General features: G+C 42.4%; 1 protein-coding gene and 1 pseudogene across 4 annotated transcripts in view; both read left to right on the top strand.

Annotated features, from left to right (window-relative positions):
* STXBP6 (syntaxin binding protein 6) overlaps positions 1–1,646 on the top strand; it is a 257,098-nt gene extending 255,452 nt beyond the window's left edge. For all 3 annotated transcript variants that reach the window (XM_084893613.1, XM_084893615.1, XM_084893614.1), the window contains exon 6: positions 246–1,646. In XM_084893613.1, the coding sequence (XP_084749739.1) occupies positions 246–269 (24 nt within the window). In that variant the 3' untranslated portion in view covers positions 270–1,646. The remainder of the gene's footprint in view (positions 1–245) is intronic.
* Positions 1,647–17,937: 16,291 nt separating this feature from the next.
* Positions 17,938–21,340, top strand: LOC311620579 (D-3-phosphoglycerate dehydrogenase-like; annotated as a pseudogene). Its single transcript has 2 exons — positions 17,938–18,002; positions 19,751–21,340. The product of its transcript is annotated as a D-3-phosphoglycerate dehydrogenase-like (transcript).
* The last annotated feature ends 391 nt before the right edge of the window (positions 21,341–21,731 follow it).

The following is a 21,731-nucleotide window of genomic DNA, read 5'->3' as shown; positions in this document are numbered from 1 at the left end:
ACATCACATAGAACTCTGCCTTACCTGGCCACGTACACTAACAAAATCACTGTGAGGAGGAGTAACAAATGCAGTGTTCCATGGACGATGTGGGAAAATGCTGCACATTTCCTAGATGCCACTGTGCATGGCACTGTGATAACTGCAGCACACAGGATCATGGTGCTGCTTCTCATCGTGGGCATGGGGACAGAACACATGGAACTCCTGCTGCCTGATAACGCCTCCCCTTTCTGTCTCCTTAGCTTGCCATGAAGCACAAATGTTGAGGAACTGCCTATCCTGGTGACCCTCTGAAGAGAAATGGAAGAGTTTGTTCAGCAGTTTTTACAAAAATTCTGGACCTCTACTTGCTTCTTTTTTTCCAATAATATGTGGACATTTAGGGGTTTTGTTTTTCTTTTGAAGATGTTAATATGAAAAAAGAAGAGGTTGTGTTTATACATTTCCCTAATGATTTTGCTAAGAATGCTGCAATAGCAACAGTTTCATTTTGGGGTTTTTTTTTTGTGTGTGTGTGGTTTTTTTCCATTGTGTGTATGTGTGTGTATGTGTTTTGCCTTTTTTTAAACTTTTTTTTTTTGTGGTAGTTTGAATGTGAAATTTGGACTAAATGATATATTGAGCTGGGTCTAAACTGGCCTCATGTATTTTTTCCCTGATATTAAACAGGAAGACATTTTAAAATGGTGACATCAGATGTTATTGTTCCTGGATGGAAATAAAAGTCAAGCCATGATTGGTTTCACTCAGTCTCCTAGCTACTCTTAATTTGAAGGTTAAGGTGCTATATCCTGAAAAATAAATCTGTATTATGAAAAACAATTGGATTTATCAGGGGAAACAGCAGTCTTAGATTTTGCTTTTTACGTAATAATCTATTGCATGAGCCATCACCAGCATTCAAAAATACAAATCAGAATCACAGATAGAAATCTTCTTTCTGAGGTACAGTTTAAATACTTGGTTCTAGGCTGATTATTTGAAACTATTAAATGATGGCTAAAAAAGTTGAGGTTAAAAAACGAAGAAAACGCCTATTTAAAAACCTCTGTGCATGTATATATGACTGCTTTGTGTGTGTGTGTTTTTTTTGTTTTGTTTTGTTTTGTTTTGTTTTGTTTTTGTCATTGTCCCAAATTCCAGTAGCTGGTATTGAAAAGAGCTTGGATGTTTATCAAGAATTGATTTGTCCAGATAAAGGTCTATGTAACTGATAATGTGAAAAGATACCCTCTCAATGTCCTTCAGTTTCCTGGTATCTGATTTTTAGAAATGTTGATGTTATTGCTATTTATTTAATGTAATTTTCAGTATGGGTTTCTAGACAAATTGCATTTCATGGCAATTGCAGCTTGCCAGGTCTGACATAAAACAGCACCAACATGAAGTGTTAAAGAAGTTGGCTCACAGGTATGGTTTTGAATCACTCGAGGTAGCACTGGGTTTAGAGGCTGGGGGTCTGTTTCTTAAAGGGTTCAAATACTAAACATGAAAGCCATGCTTTGTCCTCCTGAAACAGGAGGCAAACTGCACATTCAGACACATGGCCAGCCTCCCACCGCAGCACAATGATTTGTTTTTCTTTAGGTATTACATATGTGTCCTTATTGCCCCATTGCCCCCATAAGCACAATGGTTTTTAAGCTGCCTGAATCTTCAGGACCCTTTCTGTCCCTTCCTATCATGGAGGCCAATTGAGTTCACGTGTATTGTAGCCTCTTGCATAGCAGTGTAAGATGATTTTTGGATTATTTATGCTGATTTCAATAGCTTAAGTTCTCCTGATAGAGAACTTCCCATGGAGATAGAACATTGGGCTATTGAAGAAAAAAAATTATCTTAAACAGTATGTGTCAAAAGGGAAGTGGGATTTGCAGTAGACAAATTCCTGAATCCTCTTAGGGAGATGACCCAATTCTTAAAAAACTCTGTAAAATTTATATTGTAAACTATAGAAGTTTACCATAATACTTTGTACTTTTCTTTTGGTGCCTAAAATGTTTAAAGAAATAAGAAGTTTTCTATCCGAGGAGTATCATTAGAAGCATTTATAATTTTTATGAAAAGCCCAAAATAGCACTCCAAAAAGATTTTGCTTGCAGAACTCATTTCAGACACACACAAATATTCATTTTCCCAAATTGGATTCTAGCTTTAGAGGTAGATAGTTGGTATAAATAATTGAAAGGGTAAATCTAAAACACCCTGACAATAAGCCAAACTCAAAAATCCAATTTGTTGCCAACTAACAACAGTGTTTGGGGGAGCTGCTTCTGAAGTAGCAGAGGATGAGGTCACAGCATACTGTGAAATTTGAGATCTTTCCTTCCTGCTCAAATTGTGATATTTACTCTTCACAAATATAAGTATTCCACATCTTTTCCTTTCTTCACTCTTTGTTTATGTTTTAGGCTTATGTCTTATTGGAAATAGCCTGGATTAGAAGAAGACCTATCTGAATTAGCTTTCTCTATTGATTTGTTTCTTGGCTGTGGCCATGACATTGACTTCTCAGTATCAAAGTCTTAAATAGGGCTCCATCCCTCAGAGAGGCCAGAAGATCAATCCCTGTCCCTCTTCAACCTCCTGAACTCTTGCACAGGAACCCTATGGTGAAACACATCCTTTTGTAGAAGGTGCTGTAATACAAAATATTAATACAATCTAACCTAGAGAAAATTGCTAAAACGACTCACATTAGTTGGGACCAATTAATTTGGCTGACCTTGGTAGAGGGCATTTCATTTCTGTTCGTTTCATTCCTGCACTTTGCTATGAGTTTTCGAGATACTGTGTTTTTTGTGAAGGACTTCTTAAATTGTATTGACAACTCATAAGGAAACAAAATTTCCCAGTGTTATTAGTTCCTGGAATGTAGCTGTAGTATTCTTCACTAGTATTATTAGGTATCTGTGTACAGGAAGTATACAGTTATTCAGGTTAATATTTCATATTAAAAATGTATTTGTAAAATGTAACAGGAACAGTAGTTAACATTTTTAAGCTTTGAAAAAAAATAGAGTATGTGTTAGACTTCAAAGTACAGTGAAATCCGTCTTAATAATACTTTTGTGGCTAGCAAAGGTTGTGCATTTATGTAAAAATATTTACAGAATGCCCTAAATATGGGGTATTAAAGATAGATTTCTCTTTAAGTTTTAGAATTGTGGCACTCCTAAAGTCTGTTGTGCAGTTCATTCTTCAGATGTTCTCTAAGATGTCAAATACAATTTTTGTTTCTTTTAGAGACAAGTAACACCTGCTCATGATTCACTATGACAACAAACCCTAATTTTGTCATTAAATATTTTAACTCTGTGATGAAAGTTTGTTTCTCTCAGCTTTTTGTAAAATCTATACAAACACAAATAGGTAGGCATCATTGTACTGTTGATGCCAATGGGAAGATCTTGTGTGCCTACAGGGGACCAAAGAGCTAGGATTAGCACAAGGATAAAGTTGCATAGCATTATGATAATGAGATTCTATCCAGCATTAGTTAAATATCTTTTATTCTCATGGGCAAAGCAATGAAGCCAATTAATAGTTATCTTTCTGCTGATGTTAGTGGTATGCTCAACTCAAGTACTTGTTATAGCATGCACCCTCATTCAACAGACTAGTTTCATATCCTATTAAATTGGAAAGAAGACCCCAATGGGCTGAGGGGACAGGGTGCCACCATCTTGTGGCTGTGATGATGCTACCATATTAGAGGGTTTGGCAGTCAATTAGCCTATTCCTTCTTGGCTGTGGGCGCCACCATCTTTGAGGGCAGGGCAGTCAATTAGCATATTCCCTCCTTATTGGCTGTGGGTGCTGCCATTTTGGGATGGTGTGAGAGTCAATTAGCATATTCCCTCTTTATTAGATAGGAGGATTGGCCACTCCAGATTATGGGTGAATTCCTGCACTGAAAGACTGGACTCCCTGATGGTGTGTAGGTTTCAAATTATATAGGCCAAGAGAAAATCCTGGCCCCTGGAACTCTTAGAATTTCCTAAGAGTTGAGAATGGGAAAAGTTGTCTTTTGTGTTAATAAGTTTACTTTGGGATGTACCTAAAGACTGAGTTCTGGTTGCCCATGGAACCAAACACATGATTAGAGGGTTGGAACTTTCAGCCCCAGCACCTCACACCTCTGGGGAAGGGAGAGGGGCTAGAGGGTTTAATCAATTGTTAATAGCTAACTTATTGTCAATAGCTAATTATGTAATCATTACAAGACCATGTAACAAGCCCCCATTAAGACTGAAGAAGATGATGTTGGAGAACCTCAACGTTAGTGAACATGCGTAGATGCGGAGAGGGTGGTGCGCCTGGCAGCACCTTGCCTTTTCCCTGTACCTTGCCCTATGCGTCTCTTCCATCAAGCTATTCCTGAGTTATCTCATGTCACAACGGACCGATGATTAAGTAAGTAACATGTTTCTCTGAGTTCTATGTTTGTTTCATTCCTGCACTTTGCTATGAGTTTTCGAGATACTGTGTTTTTTGTGAAGGACTTCTTAAATTGTATTGACAACTCATAAGGAAACAAAATTTCCCAGTGTTACTAGTTCCTGGAATGTAGCTGTAGTATTCTTCACTAGTATTATTAGGTATCTGTGTTCAGGAAGTACACAGATAGCAAATTAATCATACCCAACATGAGGTTGTAGAACCTCTGATTTATAACCCAAACCATCAGTCAGAAGTAAAGAAGACAACCTGGATTTTTGATTGGCATTCTGAGTTGGAGGGGTCTGTTGGAACCTCCAGTCTTGGCCACTTTGTCAGAAACACAGGTAACCTGGACTTGTGTCTGGCATCTGAAATGTATATTGGGGGGTGGGGCAATCTTATAGGACTGAACCCTTAACCTGTGGAATGTGAGACTATATCTCCAATAGATACTGTCAGAATTGGGTTAAGTTCTCTGACACTCTGCTGGTGTCTGAGAATTATTTGTTGCTGTGGAGAAACCCCCACACTCCACATGGAACCCAATTTACCCCACCCACAAGGCAAATCTTACTTTATGTCTCTAAATGTGAATGGACTAACAGTCCTCTTTTAACAAGATGGTGCAAAAGATGGATTTTCTTTTGGTTTATGTTTTGAAAATCCAAAAATTATGTATGAAAAAATTTGGTATAGTGAGAGTCAGCCTGACACAAAATTGATCATCATCATTACCTCCCCCAAACCTACAATTTGAGCGGTCACCTTTCTCCCTTCTGTGCCATTCTTGCTTTCCAACTTTTTTTAAATCCTGTTTTAGCTACTCTTCCAAGGTGTTACCTACACTTAGCAGTTTAGGGAGTTCTTTCATCCCTGCCATGGCTTGTCAGTCACTTTGGGGAACTTTTAGAAATGCATACATTTTACTCCCAAATTTGCCTTCTTGGTGTCCCTGGTCATCTTGGTAAAAATGACCCCTGCAGTCCCTGGATGGTAAGGCACATGGCTTCCCTAGATGATTATCAGATTTAAAAAATTAAATCTATCAAGGAAATTAAATATAATGTGCATTTAAGCTCTATGACTGCTATAATGTAACCTCTGCCTTGACCCCCATTATACTTTCTCTTTTGAGCCTCATCTGGTGCCTTAGCATTTCCTGCATCATAGTTTCACTTCCCATCCCTGCCCTGAAGTTTTCTACCACGTTTTCCTTCTTTCTGATGAGTCATGAGCCCGGGCATAGCAGATCTTCAGGGGCTGGGCCTGCCTCCAGTGGCCCATCCACTGGGCACTCCTGAGCGTGGGTTGTTGGCAAAGCTGCCTGGCCTCCCTTAGTCCCCTAAGCAAACAGTGAATGGACCTAGGAGACTCCAAGTCCTCTGCTGAGGTGTGTTGTCACTACTATCACATTGTGTCTGTTAGACATTTTAAATGCTATTGATCCTCAGGGTGAAGTGGAGATTTTTTTTTAATAGAATACATATAGTTTTTCTTGTCCTCAAGTGCTCAATCAGCTCAAGTCAAGAATGCCTAGCTTCTCATGCATCCATAATTGGATGTGTCAGAGGCTGGACAGCAATTGTCAGTTCCACAAATCCCCGGTGCCACTTGAAAACATTACTTCTGAGCCTTTGTCCTATGACACTGCATTGCAATTGCTTTGCCACTCTGAGAGGACACAGAAAGAAGGAAAATGAGCCCATGGATTTTCAACTTTACCCTGAGATCTGAAACATGGCTGGGATGATTCACAACTTCTGAAGAAAATTCCTGTTACATGCTCTGGCCATGTGCACCAGATGGTCTGTTTAATTCTAATACCACATCCTTTGCCGCCCACATACAGCTAAACCTTGTTTATTTGGCCCGTGTCAGCCTTTGAGTTTGACGTGCTTGCCTTACAGGCTTGTGATCTTGCCAGACTGTGCTGCTGGCTGATAGAATGGAGTTGTTATCCTAAATCCACTTTGGCACAGGTCTCATGAGCAGACATTAGCTAGGCCTCTTTGACCATTTTTATGGACATTTCATTTATCATACCTCTGGGAAAAGGAGAGGCTCCTGGCCTACAGGCACCCAATGGGGACATTTCCGAGAGAAAGTTTCCAAAAGACAAACTTCAAAAGAGAGGGGAGTGAGAGAAATTGGCCTCCATGTTTGTGTCATCAACTGTGGGAACAGGAGGAAATGGTTCTATGGCCTGGCATATTGCTTGACATATCTTCTTTTAAGAAGAAGCTCCAGGTTATCTACAGACAAATTAGTGTGACTCCAAAGATGCTGATACTCAAACAATTCCTATCTGACTTACATTGAAGGTAACTTAAAGAGAACCATTTACTTCACAAATTAAACCTGGGCATAGAATGAAAATAGACCTAAGAGAAAAAAGGAAGTAACTAATATCCTACTAATCAGTGATAGCACACCTTCCCTGGAAGCATCTTTAGACATTTAGCTGAAAGAAGAAAATAAGACTCCAGAAAAACAATGCTGTCCACATATAGTTTTCCCATAGTTGTCATGGTGCTATTATTTATGATGTCCAAGTAAACCCAACATTCTTTGGAAAATAGGTCATTTGTAAAGACTGTCTAGGCAAAAAAGGATCTGGCTAGTTATATTAGTGGCCCTCTCCACCCAAATCCAAACTCTATCGAAAAATTGTACTATACATTATTTTTTTAAACAAGTTGTAAACCAGGTGAATTTCTTTTTAAAAAGTAAATTAACTAGAATCCTTCCTAGCAGAGAGTCTTTGGCTTTACCATTAGCTTTTGGTGCTCGGGCAAATTACATAACTTTTCTGTAAATGGTTATTCCTGTTTCAAAGGAAAATAATCTACACTCTGCCTGTCTCAAAGTCTTAGTGGATGAAGTGAAATGTGGAATGTGAAGGAGAAGAGCTCTTGAAAGTACAAAGTGCTAAAGAGGTGTGGGTAGCTCACTAAAACCTTGGTCTTCCACTGTTTCCAACCAAGACCTAAGGGGTTCCTTTATTTACCACTCACTCCTCCCCTGCAAATCTGACCCTGTAGAATTAGATGGTATCATCACCCCACTTCCAGTCTCTCAACAAAAAGAATTCCCCATAGAGTTGGATGCCACTCACCATCATAGGAAGTAGAACAAATACAATAGTAAAAAATAGTCCCAAACTGTTCAGGGTAGGGGACAGCTGGGCCCAGAGGTAACCCCACAGGGAAAGAATGCAGAGTGTTCCAGAACCTGGATACAGCTCACCCCAGGACCACAGGTAACTCTTGAGAGTTCTGACATCTTAATGGAGAAAGTGTCTTCTCCACCTGGGGAAGACTCCTTGAAAACAAACAAAGCAGGAAAGTCAGGCATTCTCTCCTCATGTGCAGGGGCTGGAAGCACATTCAGGTCCTTATGGGGTCTGTTGGTCCTAAGGTAAGATTAACGTAGAGAGGATCCCAGCAATGGCCAAAGTCTTGAGAATTCCCTGAATAAAAAAGGAATGATAGTTATTCCAGAGAGACAGGATACTGATCAAAGAGTGCAATCCAAAGGCATTCTTTCAGACACAAGGAAGATGTGACACTCCTCAGCTCCACTCTTTGGAGAGACTTTGTTATCCCAATGCTGGGAGACCTGGGCAGCCAGCTCAGTATTCCTATTGGGGGTGCCTCACTTTCCCTGTAGAAAAACCAGCAGGAATAACTGGAAGGAGGCATAACTGTTTCCCCTCAAGCCTAATGCTGAGTTGGTCTAAGCCACCTACTCATGCTTCTGTTCCTCTGGGCTCCATCAAATTCTCCATAGTGAGTGAGACCACACACACACACACACACATACATAACCTACTCACTACCTACTACTCACCAGCTACGTTAAAGCTTGAGGACATTTCAAGGAGGAAGGGAGTGGGAACCACAGTCCTCCACACTGGGCTCCTTTCCAGTCCTTATTCTGTCTCCCCTTTATTCAGTTCCTCCTTCCTGAGGGATAAAAGCAAATGAAAGGCCACTGTTGTGGTTACTCTAACAAACATGATCCTTACAGAGTATGAGTGACAGGAAGGCCAATTAGGGGAAAGGACTGAATCTACTTTCAAAAGCTGTTCAAACCTGTTCTTTGTGAGGGATGACACAATAGCAGTCTTGCCTAGAGAAGATGTCAGCTTCTAAAAGTCCCACAAGCCTTAATTCCACATCCAATCCCACAAAAGACCTTGGCCTACATTTCAATGTAGGGTGTTTTTTTTTTTCTCAAAGAAAAGAAAGTCTTAAATACAGTGCCCAAGTCTGCTTAGGCCTACAGAGATCTATGCCCCTGGATTCAGTCAGGACTGTGAATAAAACCTCACCTCACCCCTCACTGTGCTTTCACTGGCCCGGCCATCTTTCAGTTCTCCAAACATGCCAGGTTCTTCTGCACCTGAAAAGCCTCACATGTGCTGCCTGTGATGCTCACAATACTTCTTACCCCAACTATTCCCATCACTGGTCATTTCTCGTGTATCAAGTCTCCACTTAAATGTCTCCTCAGAAAGATCGTCTCTGACCACTGCATCTAAAGGAGATAACCTCATTTTCATGTCTTAGTCTTCCCCTCTCCAGAGCACACTTCTCACAGCACCCCCTTCTCTTCTTTTACAGAAAGTATCACATCACATATTTATATACCTGTTTTCTTCTTCACTGTCTCACCCACAACACATTAGCTCTGAGAGGTTGGGAACCATGTCTGTTTTGTCCCACCAGGTTACGTCAAGACTTAGGATTTACTAGGCACTGAGGACAGACACTCTTATTGCGTAAAGGAACCTGTCCTCCACTTAAAGCCTCCATGCAGGCCACCAGTGGGAAATCACAGGACAAAAATCCAGATAGCTAAACATATGAAAAGGCACTCAGCCTCATTCATAGTTAGGAAATGCAAAATTTTTTAAAGGTAGCCTTCAAAAGCTTAATGATACTTGATAATCAAATACTATTGAATGTGAGTATAAATTGAGACTACATTTTTTAAGACAAATTATCAACATTCATCAGGATTCAAATTGCTTGTCTCTGCCCGCCCCTTCCCCCCCCCCCCCCCAGTCAGTTCCCACCCCAGGCTCGTGCTCTGTTGGTCTTCAACTACCAGCCTCTGGGACCCACTTCTCACTCCTTCACACTCAGATCCTGCTTCTTAGTTCACCCTCATTAGAGCAGCTGTATTACAAGTTTCTTCAGCCTCTGGAAGGAAAAAAAAAAAAAGCAGTTTTTAAGAGTCTTTTCATTTCCCAAAATAAACAAATAAAATAACTAAACTCTGCCTTTTACTTTATTATTTTATATTTTATTTCGGCAGATCCTACCACTGCTCCCATCCAACTTGTGTTCCTTGACTCTTTAGTGCTTCCTTTTTCTCTAGGATTATGAATCTGGAAAAAAAAGAATAAATAATGTTTTTTTTCTAAGCTATACAATTCTTTATGTCCTATATTGGGTGACCCTTTCATTCATCTATGCCAGTTATCAATTCGTTGTTTCTCAATTCCAAACCCTTTTCTTGCCCTGCCTTGTGATGCTGGAGCTAGACTCTGTGAACATTGCACCTGCTGCTTCTGAGTCCCTTAGTGGTTAGTTGCTTTTTGCTAATTAACAATTATTTATGTTACATTTTTGGCCCAATACCTGGCACAGTTTCTTTCTCCTTCCTGCAGTTGGCCTGACTTATCATCTCAGGCAATTTGGCCCAGCATCTGCCATTCTCCCCAAGTCTCTTTTGGCAAATCCCCTACTCCTGGCAAATGATCTAATTTCCAAATTTACTAAGATCAGTGCTATCCTATTTAAAATAATTTCATTCCCCCCAGATCCCTCTCTAAGGTCTTGGCATGTCTTACCCTCCCATTCCTAATACCCTCCACCTGTTAAAGGAGGATCCTTCTGGAATCCCTGATTCCCACCTTTTTCTGCTTCTTGAAGAACCTTACTTACCAACAATGACCTTAATTTCTTCTGTCTTAGTCTTTCTGTCTACTTTTCCTTTTCTCAGGGGTCACATATCTACAATACCTCCTCTATCATGAAGTCTGTTAAAAACTTTTCCTCTCATTACCCATAAGATACTACCTTCTCATGATTTCTGCACAACAACCTTCGTGAGAGAGTCCTCTTGACTCACTAGTCCTTACAAGTCTGGTTTCTTTACCCATCACACAGATGTGACAGCTCGGACAGTCCCAATTAAAAAATCCCATTTCTCTAACCCTGGAGTTTCTCAGTTTCTCATTAGCCTTCTTCTCAACACCCAAGTGCTTATTTTCCCAAAACTTTTGTCCTTTCCCTCTTTCTCTTTTCATACTTTTAAGTCTATGGATTCATTTCACAACCTGATCTATTTTTTTTAAACTTTTGTGCAATAAACTACTCTAGCCTTAACCTTTTTCCTGAACTCCATTTTCTCTACTCATAAGCCTGTTTTCCTTAACATTCTTTGCAAACTTAAAACCTAGCTCTCCTCAACTTCCTCTCATTTCACAATTACAAACCAGGAATAATAATTGTGTGTATCTCATGGAATTATGCAGGGATAAAATGATCATTCATATTTTGTATTTACATAATCCATGCAAGTAGTGGAAATTTATCAGCTATATTTTTTATATAGAGACATTGCTGCATGTGTTTTTCCATCATTACCACTGACCAAGTTCAGCCTTCACCCATGTCTACCCGAACTATTCAAATTGCTCAACATTTATCAGTAGGCTGTATGCAATGTGTTTTGCATGTACTGTTTCAGACGTCTTCCCAGGGAAGAGGAACAATAAAACAGTTCATACCCAATCTCAAATAGTTCTACTTTCTACTCTGGTGGGAAAGGCAAACCTCTAAATCAAACACAACCAAAAATGCACTGATGGCTGAACCACAGATTACAGATTGCAATAGCACTTTCCTACCTCCCCTATCCAAACCTGCCTGTAAGTACTGTCAAATTCATCTTTCGATAGGATCATTTATGTCAAAGCTCACAAATTCCTATGCCTTCCCCTCTCTCTAAAAATATTTTTTTTAAAGAGAGAAAGGAGGAATAGACTTTTTTTTTAAATGTAAAACATGCCATTTGAACCAAACAAACCACATCAATGTATAACATCTGGCTCTTTGGCTACCATTTTTGGAGTCCTCATTTATGTCACTTTTCTCCTCAAAACATTTAGAATATCCTCATTATCTGCAAAATAAAATCTGAATTCCACAATCTGGCATGCAAGGTCCTAGTGTGACCTAACTTTCCAACCTACTCCTCATTGTCACATATGATAGCTCAATCATAAACTACCACATGAGGTTCTTGCTTTCCTAACCTCCAGGCCTTAGTCACACTGTATGCTGGACCTGAGTTGCCATCCCCCGCAGATCTATTCAAACCCTGTCAATCTTTCAGGGATGCATTCAATACCTTTTCCCAAAAATTTTCTCCCAAATTTTTGCCAGACTGAAGTAATAACCACCTCTTCCTGTGCCTAGGCATGCCTATTGTTTTTTGTTTTTGTTTTTGTTTTTTGATACTCTGACACATTTGGCTTTATAATATAGATATGCCATGCCTTTCTTGTTAGACAGGTAGTTCCAGAAAACTGAGACTGAATATCAATTATGTCTGCATATTTAAAAGCGCACATTAGTAAATACTCAATAAATGTGTTCATGTATTGCCCTAACTGGTTGGCTCAGGGGACAGAGCATTGGCCTGTGGGCCAAAGGGTCCTGGGTTCCATTCCCGTCAAAGGCACCTACCTTGGTTGCAAGCTTCTGCCCTGGTTGGAGCTCTGCAGGAGGCAACCAATTGATGTGTTTCTCTCACATTGATGTTTCTCTCTGTCTTTCTTTCTCTCTCCCACTCTCCCTAAAAATCAATGAAAAAATATACTTGGGTGAGGATTAACAAAACAAACAAAAAATGTGTTCATGTATTGAATGAATACGTTGTCTTAGTCAGTTTGGGCTGCTGATATAGATTTGGTTCTTGTGAGGGCCCTCTTCCTGGTTTGTAAAAGGCTACCTTCTTGCTGTATCCTCACATGACAGAGGAGAAAGATTTTTCATGTCTTTCTCTTTCAATAAGGGTATTAATTCCATCATAAAGGCCTAACCCTCAGGACCTAATCTAATCTTAATTGCTTCCCAAAAGCCCCACCTCCAAATACCCTCACAGTGGGAATTAAGATTTTAACACATGAATTCAGCAGACATGGATGCACACATTCAGTTCACAACACACATAAATGATGACATGTTACTGTAATGCTTTATCTTTTCTTCCCCCACTCCAGAGAAGGCCAATCTAAAGTATTTTTCTTTCTCCTTGATATTATTTCTCTGCTTCTTTTTAGTCTCCATTTATTTAATTTTTGAATACTTTTTCTGAAACCTAAACTCTGCTGAGAAGTGTGTGATGCCTATATGCATGTGTGTGCATATTTTCTCATTTAACTCATTTCACAGGGTTATTTTAAGGATTAAATGAAATCGTGCATGTGAAGTTCTTAGCATGGTGATTTGCATACTATAGACTAGGGGTGTCGAACTCAATCAGAGAAGGGGCCAAAATCTAAAATCCAGCCTAAATCGCGGGCTGAATGGTTTACTGAACAGTCATAAACTGACAATGTCATAAACTGACAGCGGAGTGCAGTGATGACAGTGCGGTGCGGGCCACATTGCAAGGCCTGGCGGGCTGGATTTGGCCCGCGGGCCTTGTGTTTGACACATGTGCTATAGACACTCAACAGCATGTAAATTTTATTGTGGTGGTGGCTGTATGTATGCTTAGCTGTGAGAAAGCTGGGGTCTTTTCACAATACAACATATCTAAAACACTGTTGAAGCTACAGGCACCTGTGAGCTATGCCACTGCAGGTTGTTCAAAGACTATTATAAGCACCTAATGATCATAAAGAAAACAGAGGGTGAACAGAAGGCAAGAATGAGTTCCTGAGACAGAAGTGACATCAACAGTGTTTACCAGTGAAACTCGGTGGTAGTGGTTTGGGGGGGAGTGTGGTAATTATTTTACTCTGAAATACAGATGCCAGCAGCACAGCTGGTATCTCCTGTCAAGTCAGGTTCAGTTGGGGGGTGAGGGTGGGGCAGTAAGTGGGAGGGGCAGACCTAGTTCTTTCTAAAGAAGCTTAGGCCTGGGGAGAGGGTACTGGTGATGAACTCTTAAATTCCAGCTGTCTCTACTGTTTTTTTAAGGTTTCTCCCTAGATCCTTCTCAAAGGAAGTATGTATATAAACCACACATGTAGATACACCAAGGTGTGCAAACCAAGAGCACACCTTGAGTGTCTGTACTCAGCCCCAACAGGTGAATATCTAAGCCCCCAGGAAAGAATTTCTCTTCTCTTTTTTGACCATCTCAGTAGCACTTCTGTAGCCTGCCCCACACACCAGAGTTCTTCACTCCCGCTGGCTACCTTAGAAGGAATATATTTCCTCTGTTCAGAAAGACTGAAAACAGACCTATGAGCAACATTAATGATGGCTGTGACCTGTAGATAGCAAAGTACCCAATGAAACAACCTCAGAGTCTGGCTTGAGAGGGTCCTTGTGGTAGACTGGACAATGTCTCCCAATGGTGAGCACAGCCCAATCCCGAGAACCTGTGGCTAAGTCCACAACTGGGTATATGTCCTAACAGGAAATTGAACCTCTTGGTTCATAGGCTAGTGCTCAATCAATGAGCCCCATTGAATGGGCAGAATGTTCCTCCTCTTATTCAGCTTTTCCCTGATGGGCAGGGGCCTGGCTTTGCACCCGGGTTTCTCCAAGACAGTCAGGTTTATATCTGTTGTCCTGATGTAACCATGAATGGGAAAAGTCATTCTTTCGTTCTTAAAGGTGCCCAACTTTATGATAAGCCTCAGAGTCTCTCAAATGATAGTTCATTAGACAGGAAGCTACTGGGCACTCCATACCTTTCTAGGAATAGTTTTGAGCTTGAATCTCAATGCACAACAAAAAGTGATCCCCATGTTTCTATGCCATCAAAATCTTAGAGAACCCTTTTGGTTGATTGTGAGCAAAACAGACATTTCAGTAATACTTGGCATACAGTACTCAGATTCTCTTCTTGGCAAAGTTGAACTGAGGAAACTTAAATTACATTTTCTAATGAGAAACAGTGATTTTAATGTATGACACCTCTTGCTACAGAAGCAGCTAAGAAGACTCTTTGTTCTGTTTTTAAGCATTTCTTTGGAGTAGGATGGTGTTGGGGGTGGAAAGTTGGGGAAGAGAAGAGAATGATGAACTAAGGAGGAAGAATATAAGAATATAAGCAAAGTCAAGGGGGAAAACAGCAAGTTCTAGTTTTCTTGCCATATATTCCAGGCTTAAAGAGCAATCGTTTGCTTCAAGCCTATCCTTCCAAAGCCATTTCCTGCTCCAGATGGGAGGTGAGATAGTAAGGCTCTACCAGCTCTGAGTCTGTGCCAGGAGGTTCTTTGCAGCATGAAGGAGAGCGCTGTCTGTAGAGCTTCAAATCCATCTGTCACAGCAAAACAGGTGTGGGCCGAATCATGTCACTCAAATTATCCCATAAAAGGATGAAAATTAACATGCTGACAAATGAGCACATTTATCAAATTAAACAAAGCTATTTCATGTACTCAACCTCACACCTACCTCTTGGGGGATGTTGATGAGACTCCGTGTCTTCCAGCTGGTTTTTCTTACCTTCTGGCCAACTTGTTAGCCAGGATTAAAACACTATTTAATAGTGCATGTCTTTTTTTGGCATCTCTTCTCTGAATATTTTAAATCCCCTTTGTATCTTTCCTTCCCAGAGAGATGCCACCAGGATGTTGGAGCTGACCTCTGGTTGAGCTGCCGTGGTTTTAGTTTGGTCTCCTGCACATTTTACCTTAGCACACCCTTCTTTCCACACCAGGCCTCCTGAAGCAACAGTACATTTTCTACCAAGATATTTCTGTAGTTTGGTGAAAAAAAGAGAAAGGGGTGAGGAAAAGTAGGATGAAGAGTTTGAGGAAACACAGGAAGAGGGGTAGAGTGGCCAAGGTGAGGGGAGAAGACACTAAAAGTCTGAATCAGTCACAGGCCCTGTGTCTCCTGCATGTTTTAATGACTCAGACAAGCTGAAAGAGGGTCTGTGGGAAGTTGCAACATTCACCAAAACCTTGGCAGTCCCTATTCTTCACAGTGGCTGTGAACAATCGCCAGCCTGCCAGTGTCTGACTGAAATAATAGCTATAGCTACAGGATCATTTGGAAGACAGATGGCAGAGGCGATCCCCATTTATCTGCCAGTGCCCATTTTAAAATGCTCACTGCACATCAGGATACATCCTTGCCCATTATCCAAGTTCCCCATCCTACGCCTGTTTAGCTCTTCCACCTCAGACCCACTGTGCCAACCCAAGGTGCTTTTAGAGAATGCCTTTGGTACCCTTAGGAAAAGCACACCTCCAAAAAAGCCTTGAAGTTTTCTAGGTAAGATCCTGTTTTCCTTCCTTCTTTTCTTTCCTTCCTTCCTTTCTTTCCTTCCTTCCTTCTTTCCTTCCTTCCTTCTTTCTTTCTTTCTTTCTTTCTTTCTTTCTTTCTTCCTCCCTTCCTTCCTTCCTTCCTTCCTTTTTTCCTTCCTTCTTCCTTCTTCCTTCCCTCTCTCCTTCTCTCCCTCTCTTATTTCTTCTTGTTTTCCTCTCTCCTCTTTCCCAAGGAGATATTGCAGGTCCAAAAAGCAGCCCCTCTCCTTCCTTACTATTTACTGTTTCCATGATCTGACCCATTTGCCATTTTTGACATAAAGTTTCACACATGTTTGTTAGCATTTCTACAGCAGGCATTAAGCCAAAGACTTTCTCTCAATACAATGTTTGTGGATTTAGAGAAATCAAGAGCTCCACATAATTTCAGTACCTATCTTAGATCTTTGATTGTCATTCAAAATGACAATTTTGAGAAATCACTGGGGAGTACCTATAACTGAGGGCAGCTAATAAAGCATTGAGCTGTGCAGTGAGACAGGACCCTATGCTCACTTCAATACTCTGCAGTCACTACCTTGAAATTCTTAATCACTTTTAACAAGAGCCCCACATTTTTGTTTTGCCCCACTAACTGGGCCCCACTAACTTGCAGCTGGTTCTATTGTACTATAACTGTTGGAAAAGGGAAGCAAGCCCCAAGAAGGAGTATCTCCTAAGTCACAGTTGAGAATCTGGAAACTCCAGACATAAAAGAGCTTAGCCAGGGGAGGAGAGGCAAATATCAGTACATGCAGCAAGTGAAACATAGTTGGCAAATATTATTAGTGTCTATTTAAGGGCTATCCTGGGCAAGGCCTGCATTTGTGGTACAGGCAAAATCCAGTTTGTGAATCTAAAGACTAGAGATAGACCCCAGATCACTGTAAACTCACAGGGTAAGAGCATCACCTGTGAGGGAAACATTGGCTGCCATCCATTCCTTCACTATGTACCGGGTCTACTGAAACTTCAGCAGAAAATGCATTAGGATTTGTGATAAATTCTGCTGGAATGTCAGTGGGAGCCTATAAAGGGAAGGCTTTCAAAGCCAAACTGAGGAGTATCAGGAAGTCCTTGAATATTTTGGGTACAAGGGTGATTTCCAGAGCCCTGGTTGCCCCAATAATGGAAATATGCTTTGTAGTCTCATTGCGTTGTTTGTTCAAAAGGCTTTATGTAACAGACAATCCCCCACCACTTTCCCCTTGTGGCACATCTCCCTTCCACAACTTATTCTTCACACTGCCTCTCCCATCCACAAACACACAGCAGAAAACATCCAGCTGTTATCTCCAGTTTTGGCCCTACTGCTGCCTTAACTTTCCTTGGACTCAAGTCAGTGGCTATGCTTCAGTCCATCACACTGGACACACCTGAATTCATATTTCTGACCTCGGTGAGCAATCCCACCCATAACCTGTCTGTGGGAGGCAGAATTCTAAAAATAACTCCAGTGACCTTCTGCCTTATATAATCTCCCACCATGAATATGGGGGAGAGGGAGAAACCTGTAATACCACCTGGGTGATTATGTTCTGTTATATGGCATAGGGATCCTGCAGGTGTGATTAAGATTATAAATCATAAAAGGTGGTCTTAATCTAGTCACACAAACCCTTTAAAAGCAGAGTTTTCTCCAGCTTGTGGCAGAAGGGCAATTCAGAAAGACTGAAGCATGAAAAGATTCAATGACCCAGCCGAAACCGGTTTGGCTCAGTGGATAGAGCGTCAGCTTGGGGACTGAAAGGTCCCAGGTTCGATTCCGGTCAAGAGCATGTACCTTGGTTGCGGGCATATCCCCAGTAGGGGGTGTGCAAGAGGCAGCTGATCGATGACTCTCTCTCATCGATGTTTCTAACTCTCTCTCTCCCTTCCTCCCTGTAAAAATCAATAAAATATATTTAAAAAATTTTTTTAAAAAAAGACTCAATGACCCAATGCTGCTTTGAAGATGGAGGATACATGACAGAGGCAATATGGGTGGCCTCTTGGACCAGAGTGTGACAGCCAGCAAGAAAATGGAGAGAATGCCCACAGTTCGGTGGCACTGAAATCCAGCCAACAGCCTGAATGGCTTAGAAAACTCTTCCCAGAACCTCCAGGTTAGAGTCTAGTCTGGCCAACATCGTGATTGCGCTGTCATTACTGTCCTTAATGTGTCACTGCTAGTCCTCAGAGGGCAAGTACTTCCCCTGGTCCACACTTCTTAGGTTTGTTGGAAAGATAGGCTTCCGCTGCTTTCTCTCAAGTCTCAAATTTTGGCATGATTGCTCTGGAGGAGGCAAATGCATGCATCCTTTACTGACTGAGAAGGTGTCACAGATGGTGGTTTCTGTGTTGAATGTGAGAAGAACATTGCCCTGTGCTGTTGCCAGCACCACTCTTACCAACCCCACTCACTTCCTTTAAGCAAAATAAGCAAGAGCAAAGCACAGACAACTCATGGTTAGAATATATGTATTATTATAAGGACTAATAGATATGGTCTCTACACTCAAAGAATTAGCAATTTAAAACCAAAGAGGAAACTAGCATGCAAAGAAAAAAAACTGTAAAATACATACAAAATGAATATGCAAGACTACTATGGCCTTGGGATTGCTATATCTTCTTATTAAAAACAATTATTTATAAAAGGTTATTTTCTCAATATTGGACTCCAGCCCACGCCAGATTTTAGAAGGCATTAGGCCCATTCTGTTATCTTCTTAGAAGTTTGTTTCTTGTCTTACTCCTGTCTTGGAAATGTAATGCATCACCAAGGTTGCTCTGAGTTTATGTTCTGCTCACTTCTAATGTGTGCTAAATGATTGGAAATGGGAAGCAGATGGACACTTGGCCCAGAGATTAAACTCCAGATCCTTAATTAGATGTGTTGATTAAGGCTTCCGTGGGGTTCTTCTCCTCACTGCCAAGTGAAAGAGCTCTCCAGTGGGGTTCCTCAAGCCATTTGAGAACTAATGGTTTATTCAGTTCCTCCTCTGCACTTATTCACGGATTCTGAACAAACAAGAGTCAAATTGTCTCTGTCTCTTTGGTTTTTCTCTAACAATTTCACTACTTGACTTTCCTTTCTGGCAGGAGTTGATACAGAATAAATGGAATTCTGGATAGCCCCTGGCTGAACTTTGCTTTATTTTGAGTTAGCAGAATTTAGTTAGGGAAGGGGGTGCAGTCTTCTACAAAGAGAGCCTCAGAGCCTTAGGAAAGTGCTGGATACTGACTTCAGTCTATGGTTTCTAGTACGGGGAGGCAGAGCAAGAGTTTGGAGACTGGAAAATCTAAGTTTGAAACTTGGATTAGGTGGTTACTAGCTGTAAACTGTGGTGTACTGGTAAATATCTAATAAGATACTCTTATCTCTATAATAAAGAGCCAGGGTGTAACACCATTACCCGGAAACTCCACCAGGCTGGAAGTCGGTGCTGGATTGCCTGACTGCTTGCGCTGTAGGCCTGGTGCCCCAGCACTGACTGCTGAAGGGGCTGTGAATCAGGGCCAGAGAGAGGCCTGAAGAGAGAAGCAGGGACTGATTTGTTGCCTCTGTGGCAGTTTTTGACCAGCACTTGACTTGCTTCTCTATTTCTCTCCCAGTCTGGCTAGCAGCCACACCTCCATTTCTCTCCAGGACTCCACCAGGGCTGCTGATCAGCCCAGCCTTTCTGATATGATCAGGCCCTGCTGATAAGCTCAGAGATGTTGACTGGCATAGAAACTGACCAATCAGAACCAAATCTGGGGGCTTAGCGGTGTTGCTGTCCAGGGAGTGTGGTAGATCCCGAGGCCTAGGCTGGATCTAGCAATTGCCTTTGCAAATCCACAGAAAGTGCTGGTCAGTGGCAGCCTGGACCCTTGCTGCTGGAAGATGCTGCAAGATGGAGGGCTGCAGGTGGTGGAGAAGCAGAACCTGAGCAAAGAGGAGCTGATAGCCAAGCTGCAGGACTGCAAAGGCTTTATCCTCTACTCGGCCACCAAAGTGACCCCGAATATCATCAATACAGCAGAGAAGCTCCAGGTGGTGGGCAGGGCCAGCACTGTCATGGACAACGTGGATCTGGAAGCTGCCACGAGGGAGGGCATCCTGGTCATGAACACTCCCGATGGGAATAGCCTTAGTGCTGCGGAGCTCACCTGTAGGATGATCATGTGTTTGGCCAGGTAGATTTTCCAGGCTACAGCTTCAGCTTCAATTAAGGATGGCAAATGGGACCAAAAAGAAGTTCATGGGAACTGAGCTGAATGGAAAGACCCTGGTAGTTCTTGGCCTGGAGAGATCGCGAGACGTGGCCATCCAGATACAGTCCTTCGGGATGAAGACTGTAGGATATGACCCCATCATCTTACCAGAGGTCTCAGCTTCCTTCAGGATTCAGCAGCTGCCCCTGGAGTAGATCTGGCCCCTCTGTGACTTCATCACTGTACACAACCCTCTCCTGCCTTCCACGACGTGCCTGCTGAACGACAGCACCTTGACCCTGTGCAAGAAGGGCAGGTGCGTGGTGAATTGCACCTGCTGAGGGATCATGGATGAGGGCAGTGCAGGGGCGTAGTGCTGGACATCTTCACAGATGATCCACCTGGGGACCGTGCCTTGGTGGACCACGAGAATGTCATCAGCTGCCCCCACCTGGGCACCAGCACCAAGGAGGCCCAGAGCCACTGTGGGGAAGAGATCACTGTCCAGTTTGTGGACATGGTGAAGGGGAGAGCTCTTGCAGGGGTCATGAAAGCCTAGGCCCTTACCAGCGCCTTCTCTCCACACACCAAACCTCAGATCAGTCTGGCAGAAACTCTGGGGACTCTGATGCGAGCCTGGGCAGGGTGCCCCAAAGGGACCATCCAGGTGGTAACACGGGGCTTAACCCTGAAGAATGCCTGGAACTGCCTGAGCCCTGAAGTCATTGTCGGCCTCCTCAAAGACTCTTCTAATCATGCGGATGTGAACTTGGAGAATGCTAAGCTGCTGGTGAAGGAGCCTGGTCTCAATGTAACCACCTCCCATAACCCATCTGTGCCAGGAGAACAAAGATGCAGGGAAGGCCTCGTGAACGTGGCCCTGGCAGTGTCCCCTACCAGGGTGTGGACTTTGTCCAGGGCACCACACCTGTGTAGCAGGCACTCAACGGAGCTGCCTTCAGACCAGAAGTGCCTCTCTGCAGGGATCTGCCTCTGCTCCTGTTCTGGACTCAGCGCTCCAACCCTGCCATGCTGCCTACCATGATTGGGCTCCTGGCAGAGGCAAGCATGCAGCTGCTGTCCTGCCAGACCCTGGTGGTGATCAGTGGGGAGACCTGACACATCATGGGCATCTCCTCCCTGTTGCCCAGCCTGGACACCTGGAAGAAGCATGTGACTGAGGCCTTACAGTTTCATTTCTGACCTTGGGGCTCACCAGGACCAGCATTGGGGGCTTCGTGATGAACACTGAGATGTGATGAACCAGCAGGCGCTGACACCACTTATGCACTCTGACCCCTGTAATAACCACTTAATAAACAGCCCCCCCCCCAAAAAAAAAAGAACCAAATCTGGGTCAACTGTGAGGAGCCAATGGCTGCCTAGGAGGCAGAGCTTTTGATGCCGACTGGTATAGAAACTGACCAATCAGAACCAAATCTGGGTCAACTTTGAGGAGCCAATGGCTGCCTAGGAGGCAGAGCTTTTGATGCTGACTGGCATAGAAATCGATCAATTAGAACCAAATTGGCCAGCAGGGGACGGCAGTTGGGGGTGGTCAGACAGGCAGGCAGAGGAGTTAGGGTCAATCAGA

This window comes from Pipistrellus hanaki (genome assembly GCF_964339955.1).
Source record: "Pipistrellus hanaki genome assembly, chromosome: 1".
NCBI classification, from domain to species: Eukaryota; Metazoa; Chordata; class Mammalia; order Chiroptera; family Vespertilionidae; genus Pipistrellus; species Pipistrellus hanaki.
Note: the sequence above shows the minus strand (reverse complement) of the source record. Positions and strands in the feature narration are given on the sequence as shown.